Source organism: Podarcis cretensis (genome assembly GCF_951804945.1).
Source record: "Podarcis cretensis genome assembly, chromosome: 4".
NCBI lineage: Eukaryota > Metazoa > Chordata > Lepidosauria > Squamata > Lacertidae > Podarcis > Podarcis cretensis.
In genome coordinates, this window is record NC_137173.1 from 76,313,861 (window position 1) to 76,332,926 (window position 19,066).

Consider the following 19,066-nt stretch of genomic DNA (forward strand, 5'->3'; position numbering starts at 1 on the left):
ACCTTCCCCACCCCCACCCCCACCCCATGTAAAAAGTGTGTTAAAGGTGTGGCACTTACGGTAACAACTTCATGGTGAGATCTGGCACCTTTTTTTTTTTTTTAAAAAAAAGCACTGCATAAAACCTCCTTGATCCTAACTAAATGCATTACTTGGGACAAAGGTTCCACTGATTCGGAAACTTAACTTCTTGCTCATTATGTTTCAACGGGAGTGAAAGATGCAGAACTCCTTACCTCTGGGCTGGAGTAATGAGAGGGCTTCTTGCTGTCGCTCTCAGTAGAACTGCTTTCACTCTCTGAGTCGGATTCTGAACTGCTCTCAGATTCACTGGAGCTGCTGCTGCTGGAGCACTTGCTGGTGATCCCCGAAATCCTGCAGCTGGACTGCTGCACAGTGGTGCTGCCAGACCCAAATAAAGGGTGGGAGGGAATGGGGAGAGAGAGAGAGAGAGGGAGTGAGAGAGAGAGAGAACGTAAATCAAGGCACATGCCTATTATACCCTATAAAAAGAACTTCTGTTTTTGCAGGATTCACACTAATGCAGATGTTGGCAAACAGAGGCCTGTTGGAAGAATTTGTCCAGAAGGAATTTTAGCAATGGTGGTCGCATTTGAATTAAGGTGCAGCATCTACCATGCAACTTTCCACATCACATCAGCAGGACAGAGGAAAACGTAGAGCTTGCAAAAAGAGGGAAAGGAGGGAAAGAATGTGTGTGTTCATTAGCGATACCGACAAGTTCCACAAATAACTAGGCTCTGAATACTCCGATGTTGGGCACAAGGACAGGGCGATATCTGGTTTTCAACATTGTGATATATCACCAGCTAAACATCACAATACACTGATATATCATGACATCTGAAATAAGGACAGAACTATGTAGAGGTGAGGGACGTGGGTGGCGCTGTGGGTTAAACCACAGAGCCTACGACTTGCCGATCAGAAGATCAGTGGTTCGAATCCCCGCAACAGGGTGAGCTCCCGTTGCTCGTTCCCTGCTCCTGCCAACCTAACAGTTCGAAAGCACGTCAAAGTGCAAGTAGATAAATAGGTACTGCTCTGGCGGGAAGGTAAACAGTGTTTCCATGCGCTGCTCTGGTTCGCCAGAAGTGGCTTAGTCATGCTGGCCACATGACCCGGAAGCTCTATGCCGGCTCCCTCGGCCAATAAAGCGAGATGAGCGCCGCAACCCCAGAGTCGGTCACGACTGGACCTAATGGGTCCCTTTACCTTTTTATGTAGAGGTGAACAGGGCTGGGTGATATCTGGTTTTTAACTTCACAATATACCACTAGCTAAACATCGTGATGTACTGATATATCACAATGTCTGAAATAAATATAGAGCTATGTAGAGGCATTGGCTGGCTTCATGGTTTTTCCTACACTGTCATTTTTGCATCGTGCACGTACACACACACACACACACACACACACACACACCATGATTCGCAATATATTGTCAGGTCAAAAATTATGAAACTGCTATCATGATAAGGACTTCAAACCGGTTTTGGGCGATATATCTATATATTGCCCAGCTCTATTGGGCACAATTGCCCTCAAATCACTTGCTCTGTTCATATTGATAACAAGACAACATCCTGCTTCTGCACCTGTGCTACTGGTATTCATCAGACTAGTCTGGTAAGTCCAGTTGCTGCTGCTGGGGCACACTTGATTACTTTAACCTCTTTCCCACCTTGATGAGGAGTTGTCCTTCCTTGCCAACAGTTGCTCTTTAACCCAGTCTGTTGCTGCTGAGCATGTTCATGGCTTCCCAGTCCACAACCAGCTACCCACCTCAGCAATGCCCCATTTCTACTATGCTTAATGGTGGCAGCTACCTGCCATCTGCCAGGTAAGACTGCAATTTGTGACACAACAAGCGAGTCAAGCCAAAGGGTCCATCTAGTATTGTTTACACCTATTGGTGGCAGTTTTCCAGGGTTTGAGGCTGGAGTCTTTCACAGCCCTAACCCGAGATACCAGGGATTGAACCTGCAAAATACATGCTCTACCATGAATTAGAAAATGCTTATGCAGCTGCCCAGCAAACACAGAAATGTATTTATTAAATTTATATACCGCTCTACAACCAAGGATCACAGGGTGGTTTGCAGCATAAATAGATAAAAATATGTGACATAGTAACAAACAAAACAATAACACACACACCGTGCACACAAAGTGTTTAAAAGGCCATAGATTGTTTAATTAGTCAAAGACCTGGGAGAAGAGGAATGTTTTTGCCTGGAACCTAAAGATATGCAACAGGGGGCCAGGCGAACTTCCTGGGGGAGAACATTCCACAGACAGGGAGCCACTGCAGAAAAGGCCAGTTCTCATGGTGCCACCCTCTGGAGGTTGCACATGAGTAAGGGCCTCAGATGAAGATCACCGGGTCCGGGCTGGTTCATATGAGGATAGGTGGTCTCTGAGGAATTGCAGTCCTGAGCCATTTAAGGCTTTATAGGTCAAAACCAGCACTTTGAATTGGGCCCAGGAACTAACTGGCAGCTAAAGCAGTTGGACCAAGATTGGTGTTAGATGCTCAAAGCTATCTGGCTGTTGAATACTGCACCAGCTAAGGTTTCTGAACTTCATCACAAAATGATCCCAGGGCAGGTCGCAACATACAAAATGACACAAAAACAAGGCACCTGAAATTCATGGTTCAATTCTGTATACAACATCCCTCCTTTGGTCCCTCTCAATAAATAAGCCAGTACAGTGGTACCCCGGGTTATGAACTTAATTCGTTCTGGAGGTCTGTTCTTAACCTGAAACTGTTCTTAGCCTGAGGTATCACTTTAGCTAATGGGCCCCCCCGCTTCCGCTGTGCCATGGCGGTGCTATTTCTGTTCTCATTCTGAAGCAAAGTTCTTAACCTGAGGTACTACTTCTGGGTTAGCGGAGTCTGTAACCTGAAGCGTCTGTAACCTGAAGCGTCTGTAACCTGAGGTACCACTGTACTAAAGATTCAGAACGCCTGGTAGAAGAGGAATGTTTCCATATCTCACTACAAACTTGCCATTGCCAGCATCCGGCTAACTTTAGGAGGAAAACTATCCCACAATTGAGGTCCCACGACCACCAAAGCCCTATTACAAGTCTCATTTGCCTGGGCTTTGCTTGCCAGCTGCAGCATTCTGCCACACTGTAGCCACTCATGCCTCCAATAAGATGGAATTAATGAAAAAATCCAGGCTATGCTCCTTCAAGGAAGTGCAACCCCCTCCAGAACAGGTCACTCAGCTAATTCCAGGACCAAGGAACCACCAACCCAAAGCAACTCCAACTTCTCAGGATTCAGACGCGGAGCAACAGCAGGTCGGCTGTGGTATTGGCATGGCAATGAGGCTGTGGGTAGGCCGCAGCAGCAGGGAAGCATGGTCGTGGAGGGATGCAAGGTCGCAGTGGTGGGAAAGCAGGAGGAGGCAGCAAGCACCTGGTGATAGCAAGGAGAAGCAGGTGGGGGCAGGGCACAGTGGGGGTGGCACTGAGGGTATTGCCCCAAGCTGCACAGCAGAGTTCTTTCACAAACACAAAAAGTCGCTCGCCTTCCAAGCATCTAGGATTGCGAATTTAGATTCCCTCCCTTTCAAATTCATTAAATCAATGTGATTTCATTAGTCACAAGTATTTAGTTATAATCCGCCAATGACAACATTATAGCTCTGTAAGTGCTTGGATATACTGTACGTTTAATTACAGTTCATGATTAATTCTTCCTCAGTCAAATTACTTGAACTTTATGTTTTGAAAGTGTATATTGATCAATGACTTAATATTTCAATGCACTGCTATCGTCCTGAGTGTCTGAAAGGAAGTGACCACTTAAGTTTTTCAATTGATTTCCTGTGCAGTTGAAGAGTCTTTTACACAGTCTAGCACATAATCTGTACTGCTTTCGAATTACTCAGACAAAAATACATTATCCCTACCTTATCCAGGGGAAAATGCTCAATAGTTTAAAACATATCATTGGCAGGAGATGCCCCTCATGCTTAGCACCAGTGCCTTCATATAATTTATTATCTTTAGTCTATTTCCATACACAGTTATCCCACAATCCTAAATCTTTGCCTGGCTAGCACTGAAACCTTTCAAATCTGAAAAGTGCTATGACTCTTAACACACCAATCCTAAACACATTTACCTGTCTCATTTATTTCAAAGAGCTTGGGAGAAAATGTACTTTCGATCGCTGCCTTTCTTGTTATCGCTCAAGCCTAACTATACATGTCCAGATCTTCATGTCTTTTCTCCAAAGTCAATATCTTTTTGGCTGTGGTTAATATTTAGTGCCCTTTTCTAAACATACAATTGGCTTATATATTTCTGATAGGAGGACCCCTCAAAACTGAATGCAGCCAAGTTCTCACTGGAATCAGATACAGAGGGCTTATTAAGCGATGCTGTCATATTCTGCCTCAGTGTAAGTTACACCAAACGGCACTGACATTTGGACAGCCAAATTCCTCTTGCCCAATGACATCCATCTTTTAGCATCCCTACATCCAATTTAAGAAAACTAACACAGACTATTCATGCATTTCATCTAATTTCCCAGTGGATATAGGAGCTTTATTTTCCCTCACAGTGTTACACTTTTTTCTTTTTTCTTTTTTCCTAGTTCATTTGCACCTTGTGACCACACAGCGGAGGCACCAGTTTCTCCAGAGCATTGAGGGGCCCGGCGCATAGCTGCATGATGTCCTGATGTTGCTGGGGAGGGGGGCTCTGAACATTGAGGGGGACTGGCCCCTTCCAAAATAAAAATAAAAATAAAAAGACGGGGGGGGGGGGGCATAGTGCCCTAGGCCCCAGAAACCAGTGCCCTTGCCACACAGGGAAATAAGGCAAGATGCAGAAGGTTGGGTGAACTGGGCCACATTTATTTAAACATTTCAATCTGTATAGGGGAACAAAGTGTGAGATCTAATGAATAACAAAACTGTGGGTGAGCCAACGCTGCCAGTGACCAGGAGTTAGCCCATCTTCTACCCCCCTACCATTCTGCCCGAGGGTCTTCTGCTGGTTCCCTCACTGCAAGAAGTGAGGTTACAGGCAACCAGGCAGAGGGCCTTCTCAGTAGTGGAACCCGCCCTGTGGAATGCCCTCCCATCAGATGTCAAGGAAATAAACAACTACCTGACTTTTAGAAGACACCTGAAGGCAGCCCTCTTTAGGAAAGTTTTTAATGTTTGATGTTTTATCGCTTTATTATTTTTATTAATATTCTGTTAGGAGCTTCCCAGAGTGGCTGGGGAAACCCAGCCAGATAGCGGGGTATAAATAATAAATAATAAATGATGATGATGATGATGATGATGATGATGATGCCCCATCCTTTCAGGTGACTGGGGAGGCATTCATGCTCCATCCCTTTCTGGAGCTCAACAACTCCAGTCAGATGTTACAGGTAGGCCCCAAAGGTGCTCCTTAACTGTGCCACTGAGTCCTACAGCCCTGAAGGCATGCATGTTCTAGATCATGGGTAGGCAAACTAAGGCCCGGGGGCCAGATCGCCTTCTAAATCCGGCCCACGGATGGTCCGGGAATCAGCATGTTTTTGCATGAGTAGAAAGTGTCCCTTTATTTAAAATGCATCTCTGGGTTATTTGTGGGGCCTGCCTGGTGTTTTTACATGAGTAGAATGTATGCTTTTATATAAAATGCATCTCTGGGTTATTTGTGGGGCACAGGAATTCATACTTCTTTTTCAAAATATAGTCCAGCCCCCACAAGGTCTGAGGGACAGTGGTCCTGCTGAAAAAGTTTGCTGACCCCTGTTCTAGATACTACATCCTCCCCCTTTCAAGGGGGCCTCAGGGTGCTCACCAAACCCTAACTCCCACATTATCTCCCATACCTGTCACAGAAGGTGACAAGTCCCTTTCACCCCACTCAGAACTAAGAACTTAAATGACATTCCTCTGCAGATTGGACAAACAAAAAGTCATTACCCAAATCAGAAAGGAGTGCTTCACTGACCTTATAGTTTACTTATGGCATAATATATCCGATGGGAAGAATAACTGCCCCAAAGGACCCAACAGCATGGTTTTAATTTCTCTTCAGGCATCCTCACAATTCTTTGCAGTTCCATTTTCTGGCCCCCGTTTGATCATAAGTTCAAAGGAGGGATGATTTTGGTTTCCCTCAGTTTCTCATTGTTCCAGTCCTAAATCCAGCACTCCACATTTATGCAGCAATTTTGGGAGTTTTAAATAAATAAATAAATAAATCCTTAACAAAAATACACCAGCGTTTTTAGTGTGGATTTCTCCCTAATATGCACATGTTTGTATGCAGCTTTGACTAATATAAATATTTTTCCATGGAATTTCCCCTAACATAATACAGGTTTGGTTCACAATGTTCAGTCAGAGAACTGCTTCACAAAAGTTGGACGAGTGCAAAATTTGAACGGTGATCATGTTTCATTTTGCACATTGGACTGAACTGCGTGAATTAGGGAGTTTTTTCATTAAAACATGAACAAAATAAAAATTTCTCCTCCATCCCTAGTGCCAAGACAAGAAAGGATTGTGCCCGTGTGGCAGATAAAGCTGAATCTTATGGTGGTGGTGATGATAAAATTTTAAAACTCTTACTTTAACTTCCCAAGTCAGATGACTAAAAGTGTCATTTAGATTCTATGGCCTGCCAGGCTCCCTTTGAACTAATGCACTTGAACTTTAATAGTCAAGGGTGAGCAAAAGAAGAAAACAGGATTTCAGCATACAAACATTTCCCTCACATGGCACTGTGAGAAGCACCATGTGTCAAAATTCCTATTAAAGGGGTGAAAGAGCCCTGGTTCTTGTGGAATTTAGAGGTACTATCCCGAAAACGAATGTCCTTGAGTGAACCAGGTAATTAAATATTACTTTTGTTTCCTGCCAATTTTCTTGGGCATCTTCTGAAGTCTTGAATATTTTTCAACCTTACTGGAATTGGAAATTATACTAAAAATGGGAGCCCTGATGAGTGAGAGCTCTGGAAATTTAATTTATACCCTGTCTCTCCATAAAATGTCCATGGTGCCTTGCAATCTTTTAAAATAAAAATGTAAAATACATAATCAAATAAACCACATTTCAAACCAGAGCCATGGAAAGCAAAGAATCTGGATAAAATACTAACAGAAGTGTCCATAAACAGCAGCCATACATCGCCAAAAGCATGGGGTGGATAAAAATACAAGAAACTGGAATGCTTGGCACCGGAAAGGCATGAGCTTGGAAACTGCTGTATATAAATCAACGATGTACTTTTAGTTGCTTCAATTTTTTGTAAATGTTTAAATTATGCTGTGTTACTTCTGTAGGTAGTATGACCACCCTGGGCTCCTTTGGGAGGAAGGGCAGGGTAAAAATTGAATTAATAATAAAAACAAGAATTGTAGGCACTGGGTATACAGAGGCAGAGAGTGGGCATTTCACAACTGGGATGTCCCTACAGAAAAGGTTTATTCTCCTGTTCCTACTCGGTCGATCTCAGTAGAAGTGGGTGGTGGGTGGGAAAAGGGTCTTACACCAGAAAATATTTAAGACTGGACTACATCCCATCCTTCTGCAATAACATTTTCCCCAATAATAGTATAGTGGTACCTCGGGTTACATACGCTTCAGGTTACATACGCTTCAGGTTACAGACTCCGCTAACCCAGAAATAGTGCTTCAGGTTAAGAATTTTGCTTCAGGATGAGAACAGAAATTGTGCTCTGGCGGCGCGGAAGCAACAGGAGGCCCCATTAGCTAAAGTGGTGCTTCAGGTTAAGAACAGTTTCAGGTTAAGTACGGACCTCCGGAACGAATTAAGTACTTAACCCGAGGTATCACTGTATATTTACAGTGCCACCTTTACGAGCACAACAATTGAAGCTACCGCTGCCAAAAAAAGAGAGTTTGCAGGCTACACCTACATCTTAAACTCTGTCCTTGGGAGAGAGATGCTATTTATGCTGACAGAACTGCAAGTACCATCCGATAATGCAAACCTAAGGCAAATTAGCCTTCCAAACAAAAACCAGGTGCATGCTGCATGGTGCTTAAGAGTCTAATTGCTACAATATTATGCTAGCTAAAATAAATAAATAAATAATTAAATAATTAAATCCCTGAGCACAATGCTAAAAATAAAACCTTAACAAGCTCTCTCTCTCTCGCACGCTCTCTCTCTCTCTCTCTCTCTCACACACACACACACAAAGCCAAGGAAATCCAATCTAATATTTTTTTGGAGCTTTCCATTACAGATTGCTGATAAGTTGAAGAAGCAGTGTCAAAATAACTCCCCACCTGCAATGACGATTGTAAACATTAGAGAAACGCTGAAGAAAAGAATTAATGCAAGTAGCCTACTGCCAAAAACGGAGGGGGGGGGAATTATAATTAATAACTGCATTACCAGAGTAAATAGCTCTCTCCAAGGACTGAGCGCCTGGGTATGTGAGATGAAAGAGTGTTAAAAACCTAGAGCTGCATTAACTTCAGGATGAAGTGATTAGTCAGCAGGCTGACAGCTGGGCCAGGAGACTGGTGCCAGATTCCAGCGAGCGCTTGCAATGGCTGCCAAGTGTTTGCTTGTCACACCAGATAAATGGAACATCAGCAGTGTTTTATTTGACCTGCTCACAAGAAAAATAAAGCAACTCTGACTTTCTTGGTTGTGTTTGCCGTTGACCTTGCATCAGCTGAGTTTGAGCAGCTAGACTGCCCGCTCTGTGCAAGTTAACTCTTTATAGGATTGGCCTGGAAAAGTAAATTTCTTTCCCAGCCTCCACAGGAAGTGGATATTTAAATAGGAAAAGAAACAGCTAGACAGTGGTGAACTGGACATTTCTTCCAAGGTGTGTGTGTGTGTGTGTGTGTGTAAGATTGAAGGCATTGCAAATTTAACAGCCCAGCCCACAGCATATTCCTCAAGTAAGTCAAACTGTGTTCAGGGTTGTAAGGTTGCGTACACATTATGCATATAAAGCACATTAAAAGCACATGACTCCCCTCCCAATGAATCCTGGGAACTGTAGTTTGCTGAGCATGCTAGCAACTGTAGCTCTGTGGGGAGTCAACTACAGTTCTCAGGATTTTTTGGGGGAAAGCATGCTTTAAATGCACTTATGCTGACACATTATGTTGACACATTTGTTGTTCTCATCCTAGGATCAGTATGACAACTGGTCTGTAAACAGCAATATAATAGTGCTTTTTTAAAAAAAGAAGCAATCAGTAGTTTCTTGGGGCAAAAACTGCATCATGCTCACCTCAGGAAGATTTGAAATAATCATAGATTCCTAGCCAGTAGTGGTCAGCAGGGCAGAATGGGCTGGGGTGGTATTACTTACTTACCTAGAACTCTTCATAGTCTAGGACCCCCATACCTACGGGACCGCCTCTCCCTGTATGCCCCACGGAGGACCTTAAGGTCCATATATAGCAACACCCTAGAGGTCTCGGGCCCTATGGAAGTTAGATTAGCCTCAATCAGAGCCAGGGCCTTCTCAACACTGGCTCTGACCTGGTGGAATGCTCTGTCTCATGAGACCAGGGCCTTGCGGGATCTGATTTCTTTCTGCAGGGCCTGTAAGAGTTGTTCCACCTGGCCTTTGGCTTAGAATCAGTTTGATTCCCTCCCCCTCTTTCTTTTTCCTTTCTCCTTCTGTGAAGAGGCTGCATCCTAATGTTTTAATGTTGTATCTTAATCTTTTAAATTGTATTTTAATCAACTTGTTTTTATTATTGGTTGTTAGCCACCCTGAGCCCGGTCTTGGCTGGGGAGGGTGGGGTATAAATAAAAATTTATTATTATTATTATTATTATTATTATTATTATTAGGCTTACCAATGTGGAGCTTGCTGTTGGTAACTGAAAGGGGGAAAGAGCAAGGTAGTGGGGACGTAGCTATGGTGCATGTGCAGCAGTAGAGTTAATCTGACACTCCTGCCACTGCAGCCACACCGCACTGACCTTCCTGCTGCCTTGCTCCTCGCCGTCTTGGGTTATCGGCAGTGATGTTAGCATTGGAAAGGCAGGTAAAGCAGCACCACTCTGGTCTCCAGTCACTACTGCCACCAGCCACTACCTGCCCCTTCCTCACTAGCCTAGCCAGATGCAAATGAGAATATAGCTCATGCACCTTTAGGAGTTGTGTAGAAAAGAGAATCTTGACAGGTGAAGTTTGCCATACCAGGGCTGAGGGGGGGGGGATGTGACTTGTTGAAGTTCTCTCTTCTTCACAAATGTTTAAGATAAAGGAGCTCTTAGTCCTGTTTTGCATTACTCCACACACCTCTTGTTATTACGGTATAGCCTTTGAAAGCAGGCAATATGATTTTCAGACACGCTTGACACTCAGCACCTTTTAAAAAGCAAGCAAGCAAGCAAGCAAGCAAACAAACACACAAACAAACAAACAAACAAACACTGCATCCATCACATTTCCCATTTGTAACTAATGAACTGGCACACAAAAACCAGGACACATTTGATATGGGGGACAAATGAAGCCCTAGGTAGGGGCTGTGTATGGGTGATTAACTTGTAAGAACCTGACATAACTACCTGTATCAATCCTGGCAACATGGGCTCTAGGGAGATTCCTTGTGAGGGAAATCTAGGGCCCATATGTTAAGTAATACTAGCACTAGAGAAACTCTGGATAAACTTCCAATCCATTTGAAATTATTTGCAGTCTCTTGAAGTCTCTTCCAATATTGGTCTTATATGAAGAAGCACTGTTTATTTTTCGGCCATCTGCAAACTTAATTACAGTGTGATGTTCAGAATAAGCCATGTGTGATACTTCATTTGCATCTTGCATAGCTAGTAATACGGGGGGGTGGGGGGGTGGGGTGGTGGAAACATGCAGGGAAAGCATGCTAATAAACCATGGTGTTTGCTGATGAAGTTCTGAAAAGATTGCTTTGATAATTCACATGTTCTAATACGGTTTGATGTTGTGACGGCGTTGGTTCGAAGCTACTTAAAATATAAATGTGCCAATTTCTTTTAAAAGGAAACCTGGACAAAAATAACAAAGTAAAAGATGTCATATCCAATAATTATCTTCTAATTACTCAGAAGCCGCTGAAGACAGCATGCCTAAGGCTACTTCTCACTTTCCGCTTTAAAGACACAGGTGCATTCCCATAAATTATATCTGCATCTCCAGATGTAATGTGAGAGCTACAATTGCTATTTTGGGAAGATCATTATATGCGTACTGCATAAAGACTCAGGGCACACACTCAGGATAATTTAATGGAGCTAGGCTAACCACCAACACATTTTAACTTCCCTCTGTACTCTCAAGTGCGAATTTATCCCCATCCTTCAATGTATTTTTATGTGGGAATGGTTTTACACTTACACACATACACACACACACACAGTGCTTTTTTCGGGGGGGGGGGCACAGGGGGACGCATACCCCTAAACATTTTGTAAATCTTTCAATATGTGTAGGAAAATGAGAGTATCCCTAAACGTTTCTTTTTAGAAAAAAAGCAGTGTGTGTGTGTGTGTGTGTACAGTGGTACCTCGGGTTAAGAACTTAATTCATTCTGGAGGTCCGTTCTTAACCTGAAACTGTTCTTAACCTGAGGTACCACTTTAGCTAATGGGGCCTCCAGCTGCCACCGCACCGCCAGAGCACGATTTCTGTTCTCATCCTGAAGCAAAGTTCTTAACCCGAGGTACTATTTCTGCGTTAGCAGAGTCTGTAACCTGAACCTGAAGCGTCTGTAACCTGAAGCATCTGTAACCTGAGGTACCACTCTGTGTGTGTGTGTGTGTGTGTGTGTATTGATGGTGTTTGTAGTTACTCTGGATTAACTGAGAGAAAACGGGAAGGGGTGATCTTGTGCATGAACTTGATTCTGATTCTGTTACATTAAATGATTTGCACAACCTTGTTAAAAAACTAGCAATCAATGAGGTGATGACTGAAGTAGGTAATGTGAAGGATACTGTGGCTCATCATTAGAGCAGATTGTATCAAGTAATGTACATAAACAGGTAACAAACACCGCAAACATGCAACCTAGTGTTATCTGCCGTGGTTCAAAGGTAGCCATGAATATTATGGTGGAATAAAAAGGGGGGGGGGCTTTGAACTGAGCAGGATAAATGTAAATAAGTAAAAGATAGAATGATCAGAGCACTGCCACCAGAGGTGCAAAAATGTTTCCAAGGCATAGCAGCCATGAAAATTTTCTAGGAGCCAGACTAGAAGGAGAGATGGACATCTGAGTGCCCCCTTTTCTTATCGTCATGCTTTGCACTCCAGAAGGCGTAAGGGAAGGAGGAACTCAGGTCCTATGGACATGGACAGAGGAGAAACTTGCATGCTATTGAACACACCTGCCAGTTGTTAGACATGTTTACTTGGGCCCTAGTGGAGACCATTTACAGTGGTACCTCGGGTTACAGACACTTCAGGTTACAGACGCTTCAGGTTACAGACTCCACTAACCCAGAAATAGTACCTCAGGTTAAGAACTTTGCTTCAGGATGAGAACAGAAATCGTGCTCCGGTGGCACGGCGGCGGCGGAAGGCCCTATTAGCTAAAGTGGTACCTTGGGTTAAGAACAGCTTCAGGTTAAGAACGGACCTCCAGAACAAATTAAGTTCTTAACCCGAGGTACCACTGTACTCTGAGTTTTGTATCTCTGAGTGACATGGGGTGCTTTCAGACATGAGCTTAAATTGCAAAAGTAGTTGTGGCTCAATATATTTTTCTGCCCAAGGTGAAGGACATTCCACATGCAGAAGCTGACTGACAGTTGAATCCTACTTTGCATAGCATCCTCCAGTGCATGGTTGGGTAGCTAGCTTGTTTTGGTAGGTGCAGAACAGGCTGTGTTACGCAAAAAGCTCTATCCTCCAATAGAAGGGAATGGATGGGGGCTCCAGAGAAACAGTCAGCGAGCTAACATTGTTGTCCCTCAGCATCTGCAGCCTGAGGCAGTTGCCTCGCTCTGCCTAACAGCAGGGCCAACCCTTAGCAAATGGGTCGTTGACAATATTGCAAACAGCTTATTGGCCACAAAGTTCTTTTTGGTTTTTTAAGCTTAAGAGAGGGTAAAATACAACCTGGTATTTTGATACCAACAGCATTGTGTGGATTCTGAAAACACAAACAAAAACTACCCTTGCACACTTAAGGAGCACCATCCCACAATAGAAACCTCTCTGTAAGTATCCATGATCTCCTGATTCATCCTGAAGCAGTAGTTTGTAGATTTTAAGACAGATCTCTTATTTCATTTAAAAAGACACAATGGCACATTTGTTCATCATATAATAATCATAACCAAAGCAACAAGAGACTGCGAAATAAACTGTAGTTAGTGTAATTTGAGAGCTTTCTTAATCCAGATTGTGATCTCAAGGTATTTGGATTTAATCTCTCTCCAACTGCCCTCTCATTAGAAGATGGAATCCATCCTCTCTTGCTATGAAGAAGTGTCCTGGAACATTTTTTAAAATAGTACAATAGCAAAATTCTTCCCTTTCCCAATTTTGCCTTCTGAAAATTTTGGGAGGCTACTTTTGCACAGAACTAGGTTATATACATCTTTCCCCAGTGCTGATGCTCCAATAAAAATTGGAACTTTGTGTGTGTCTGTTTTAAAAAGGTAGAGAGACCTGGTAACAATCATTTGTGTCGTGTTTTGTTCTTAGGACAGGCAGATGCAGAGGCCCCCAACGGCAAGGTGCTAGACTCAAAGAACCAGGATTTTATTCAAAGGGAGACATGAATGCTTATCAGTATGCTAGGGTAGAGATATCTCGACATAGCATATCATTCTATTTAAACTGCAAGAACTAATAATAATAATAATAATAATAATAATAATAATACAGATTTAGGGCAAAATTGTAAAACATAGTGCCAGTGTATATAATGTTAACCTGGCAACTGCTTTTTTTATGAGCCCTGCTTCTTAGGAGTGGGTGATAGGTTGTAGAGAAATGGAACTGAACTGCATAATTCTTAACCTCCCTTTCCCCTTGAATCTCACAAGCTGCTTTTACCTTAGTGGGGAACTTTCAAGAGGTGAAGGAGCAGGTGAGGAAATTATTATTTGACCCCGCTTGAAGATGCTTTGCAGCAAGGAAACAGCAGTCAGACTAATGTTATATGCAGCTGCACTGCTTGGCTCTAAGCCTGTGCATTGAATGTGTCTGTCAAGCCACACAGACTGAACCTGACCAAAGAACTGTGGCTTCAAACACAGATATGAAACATGCTCATTACTTTTGAGCTAACTTCCAGAGGACGATAAAACAATGATATAGCTCAACTGTCTTAAGCACTTTTAACTAACTGAAAGCAGATTTTTATGGGTTCCGATAGCTTTACCATGCTTTTTACAAGTAAACCTTTGGCCAACACACTATCAAAGAGTAATCTTTGGTAAACCAGTTTTTCATTTGCATTCCTCTGTTCCTTCATAGATTGAGTATTTTGGAGAAGAGCTATATGTTGCCCTGGCAGTGCACATGTTCCCAATGTTCACCGAACACCAAAGTGCATCAGGCACACACTGCGAAGGAGGGAAACTTCCCAGGTATTTTATTTCTGAGGAAAACAGAAACATGTACTTTGGACCTTTTGGCATTTGCCTTTCACAAGCTAAATTATACTATAATTGTTACTTAGTAAGCAGGACCCGTGTTAGATATTGGGGCTGGGTATCCATCCAACCTTCGGTTCTTGACTCTAGATACCTTTAAATCCCGATGAAGTTAATGGGATTAGACCATATTTAGTACGGTTCTAGTACTGTGGCGTAACAATTTTTTGAAGTCATTTTCATCTTTTTAATTTCTGTTTCAGCAAAAATAAATAAATAAATAAATAAATAAATAAATAAATAAATACTACTGGAGAATTTGAAATAAACAATGCTTTTGAATCCATGTCTCCCACTCTGGCCTGGAGAAAACACATACACACACACACACACACACACACACACACTGGTTTCCATCTTGTTCCTAGCAGCATGCCATTGAGACTGTTCTGTACTTTTTGAAACTATATTTCAGATGTAAGCTACCGGTAACTTATACAACTACCACAGAGGGGAACACAGCCAATTTGGTTGCACTGGGCATGGAGTCTCAGGGGCACCGCAGGGGAACCACACCTATTACAGTGGCACCTCAGTTTTCGAATGTCTTGGAAGTTGAACAGGAAACACGGCTTCCGCTGAGTGCAAGACACTGAAGCCTAGCTGTCGGCTATTGAGTTTCGGTTCTTGAATGTTTTGGAAGTCAAACGGTCTTCCGGAACGGATTACAGTGGTACCTCAGGTTACATATACTTCAGGTTACATACGCTTCAGGTTACAGACTCCGCTAACCCAGAAATATTACCTCAGGTTAAGAACTTTGCTTCAGAATGAGAACAGAAATTGTGCTCCGGCGGCGCAGCGGCAGCAGGAGGCCCCATTAGCTAAAGTGTTGCTTCAGGTTAAGAACAGTTTCAGGTTAAGTACGGACCTCCGGAACGAATTAAGTACTTAACCTGAGGTACCACTGTACGTTTGAAAACCGAGGTACCACTGTATTTAGAATGGAGGGGAGGCCAAATTTTGGCGTCACAGAGGGTGCAGCTGAATTTTGAGACCCCAAGATCCGCTACCTTCACTTCTACATTGAACCAAAAATTTACCCCCCTGAAATCAGGTATGAAATTTCATAACAAACTAATGACCCCATGCAGCCATTCTTAGCGATGCTGCTCGTGAATTAGAATCTAAGCCTTCCAACTGCAGATAATTAAAGATGAGCCATTCTCACACAGGAACATGCATTACTTACTCCTGCTTAGTCTAATTCTCCCTCTGTTAGGAACACTTACCAAGAGGTGATAGCAAAGGAGCAATTTGAGAAGCCATAAGAGGCCCACAAATGCAAAAATTAAAGCTGACTAATTATCCATAATAATTAAAATAATTCTGAACTATGGTGGGCATTCCTCTAATTGCAATTGCATCATAAAAGTCACTACACAACCCATCCTATTAATTGTTGTGAATTATTAATACAATGAAATATCATTACTATAAAAGGGGGACTTTAAATGGCATATTTATTGAACCGGTAAATCCATGATTTAGAGATGAGCAGAATTTCAACTGGCATTTGTTAATGCTGGATGTTGCCATGCCATTGATCACTGGCAGCTATAAAAGTCCCCCCCCCCTTTTTAAAGCTCTCTTTGGCCTTGTCAAATGAGGCACAGGAAGCAGAGCAGGAATTCTCATCACTAGCAGGTAAGAGAAGGTTTCACATTATTGAAATATATCGTTTCCTTAGCATGAAACCTCCAAGGGCATAAATCACAACGTGTCACTTCACAACACAGAAAGTTCTGGATAGGACTGCTACGTTTTCCTAAGGAGATTTACTTCTTTTTCCTCCTAAGAGTCATAGCATTTTGTGGCTAGGCTTGCCAATTCTAGAAAGAAAGAAAGAAAGAAAGAAAGAGAGAGAGAATCTGGTATTTTGGCAAGGCCTGCACATTCCCATGTTCAGGAATGATATGCTCATAGCTGTCAACTTACAGATTTGAAAATAAGGGATCAGCAGCCTCAAAAATAAGGGATCAGCAGCCAAAATAAGGGATCAGCAATTACTTTGATAAATTCATATTTTGTTGCGTGCAAATGGCTTTAGATACCTATTAGGTCCATAAATTACCATATAGCTTATATACAACACAAAAAACAGCAACAATTTGTTGTTGACAAAGCACAGCTGGACATAGAAAGGGCCCCATTACCTTCAGTAGCTTATTTAAGGGACATCATCAATAAGGGACAGCAGCAGGACATGGTGCTGGTATAAGGGACTGTCCCGCCAAATAAGGGGCACTTGACAGCTATGGATATGCTGCAACTTGTTATCTTTGTCATCTAGATGAGCCAGGAGGAAATGGGGCCTGCCACAGTGGTGTCTGACAGCCGTTTGGGAACCATTGGGGTGGTGTCAGAAATAGAAATAGGCGAGTGCAGGCTTGGATGGCCCACAAATCAGTTGGGCTGCTTGGATGTTGAAGCACCTGAGTCAGAAAGCCAAGTTCAACAGACCAGCAGCCCAATTTATCTAAACAGAGCAAACTTTATTTGAGTGCATTAGTAAACACTGCATATAAAAAAAGTGCTTATTAGGAGAAATTCACTCTAAAAAGCCAATAAATTTTCACGAGGGAGGGTTTTTATTTTATTTTTTTTAAATCACAAATTGCTGCCAAACGTGGGGAACTAAGATTGGAAAATTGAGAAACGGGGGCATTGAAATTCACAGACACTTCCACCCCTTATTTAATGAAGTAGAAGTTAGGAATTGGGGTTGATAGTATGGCTGGATACTATGGCTTTCAACGTGCATTAAATTTTATGGCTTAGATGTCTTTCTGATTAGCTGTATGAATTACAGTGGTACCTCGGGTTACATACACTTCAGGTTACAGACACTTCAGGTTACAGACTCAGCTAACCCAGAAGTAGTACCTCGAGTTAAGAACTTTGCTTCAGGATGAGAACAGAAATCGTGCTCTGGCGGTGCGGCGGCAGCTGGAGGCCCCATTAGCTAAAGTGGTGCTTCAGGTTAAGAACAGTTTCAGGTTAAGAACGGACCTCCGGAACAAATTAAGTACTTAACCCGAGGTACCACTGTATATGCATGATGGCTGGTTACAAGTAGGGATGCTTGAGAAATTTGGCTCCTGTGAATTCCAATGTGAACTGACTTGATCCAAACCTTCCAAACTAAAGTACGGATTAGAATGTAATTATCCCTCGGATTTGTGGTATAGTTATTGGCTCAAAAAACATACCAGAATCCATGACAAAATACGTATTTTAGGACAAAATACATTTAGACATATGCATATTGAGCTAAAATGTGCATATAAATATAAATTAAAATGTGCCTAAATACAATTTTTTGTAGGGAGTTTTTGTTTGTTTTTTAAACAGATAAATGTGGACACAAGATAGAAGTGAACACATACAAAACTGATACTGACCAGAAATAGACTGATCTGCCTATTCCTCATTACAGGTAAAGGTCTTTTCAATCTATAGGTGATGGTGACACATTTTTACTTTGAATATGAAGCTGCTTCTGGAAATCTGTAATAATAATCTGAAATGATACGCAAGGCTAATTGCCTACTCTTATCTAGACTACACAGACACTGCATTGCAAACTGAGCAGTATAGCTATTTTACAATCTGGACATACACTAACCACCCGGTGGAGGATATTTTGCAGATCAAGAAACAGAATAAATTTTCAGCTCTGTAGAGGAAAACCAGATAATGCTATGGCTGGCTCAAGCAAGTAGTAAGATATATACCAAGGCATGATTCAAGGAAAACTGAGCACTACAGTTGTACATTGGAAGTCGAACGGAATCCATTCCAGAAGTCCGTTCGACTTCCAAAACATTTGAAAACCAAAGTGCAGGAAGCTCCTGCAGCCAATCAGAAGCCGTGGAAGCCCCGTCAGATGTCCGGCTTCCAAAAATAGTTCACAAACCTGAACAATCACTTCCGGGTTTGCAACGTTCGGGAGCCAAAACGTTCGGGAACTAAGGTGTTCGAAAACCAAGGTATGACTGTATTAAGTTCCATTGATTTAGTCTGCAGTGCTAATGCGACTTACTTTATACATGCATAGGATTGCACCATTAAACCTGTTCTCAGAGGCAGATTTAGGGCAGCGTGGCTGGTTTTGCCACACTGGGCGCTGAGCCGAGGGGGGTGCAACAGGGCATTGCAACTATGACGTAGTGAATTGAGCAGAACAGAAGGTGAGAGGTGGGGTGCCGAATTTTGGCTTCCCACAGGGTGTCACTGCAATTTGAATGACCAAAGTCTGCCCTTGATGTGCTTAATGAAATAAATGAAAATAAATAGTGCTCAACTTTGGCTACATTGTGCTCCGTATTCACAGAGCCACTTATAAAGATATGTGTGGGGAAGAATAGGTCAGAGTGTGCTAGCCATGCAGGGCACATTAACCT

At 42.6% G+C, this 19,066-nt stretch overlaps 1 protein-coding gene across 7 annotated transcripts in view; it reads right to left on the bottom strand.

Annotated features, from left to right (window-relative positions):
* The window catches only part of AFF3 (ALF transcription elongation factor 3), a 242,227-nt gene that overhangs the window by 29,110 nt on the left and 194,051 nt on the right, over positions 1–19,066 (bottom strand). For all 7 annotated transcript variants that reach the window (XM_079972474.1, XM_079972472.1, XM_079972471.1 and 4 more), the window contains one exon: positions 237–402. In XM_079972474.1, the coding sequence (XP_079828600.1) occupies positions 237–402 (166 nt within the window). The remainder of the gene's footprint in view (positions 1–236; positions 403–19,066) is intronic.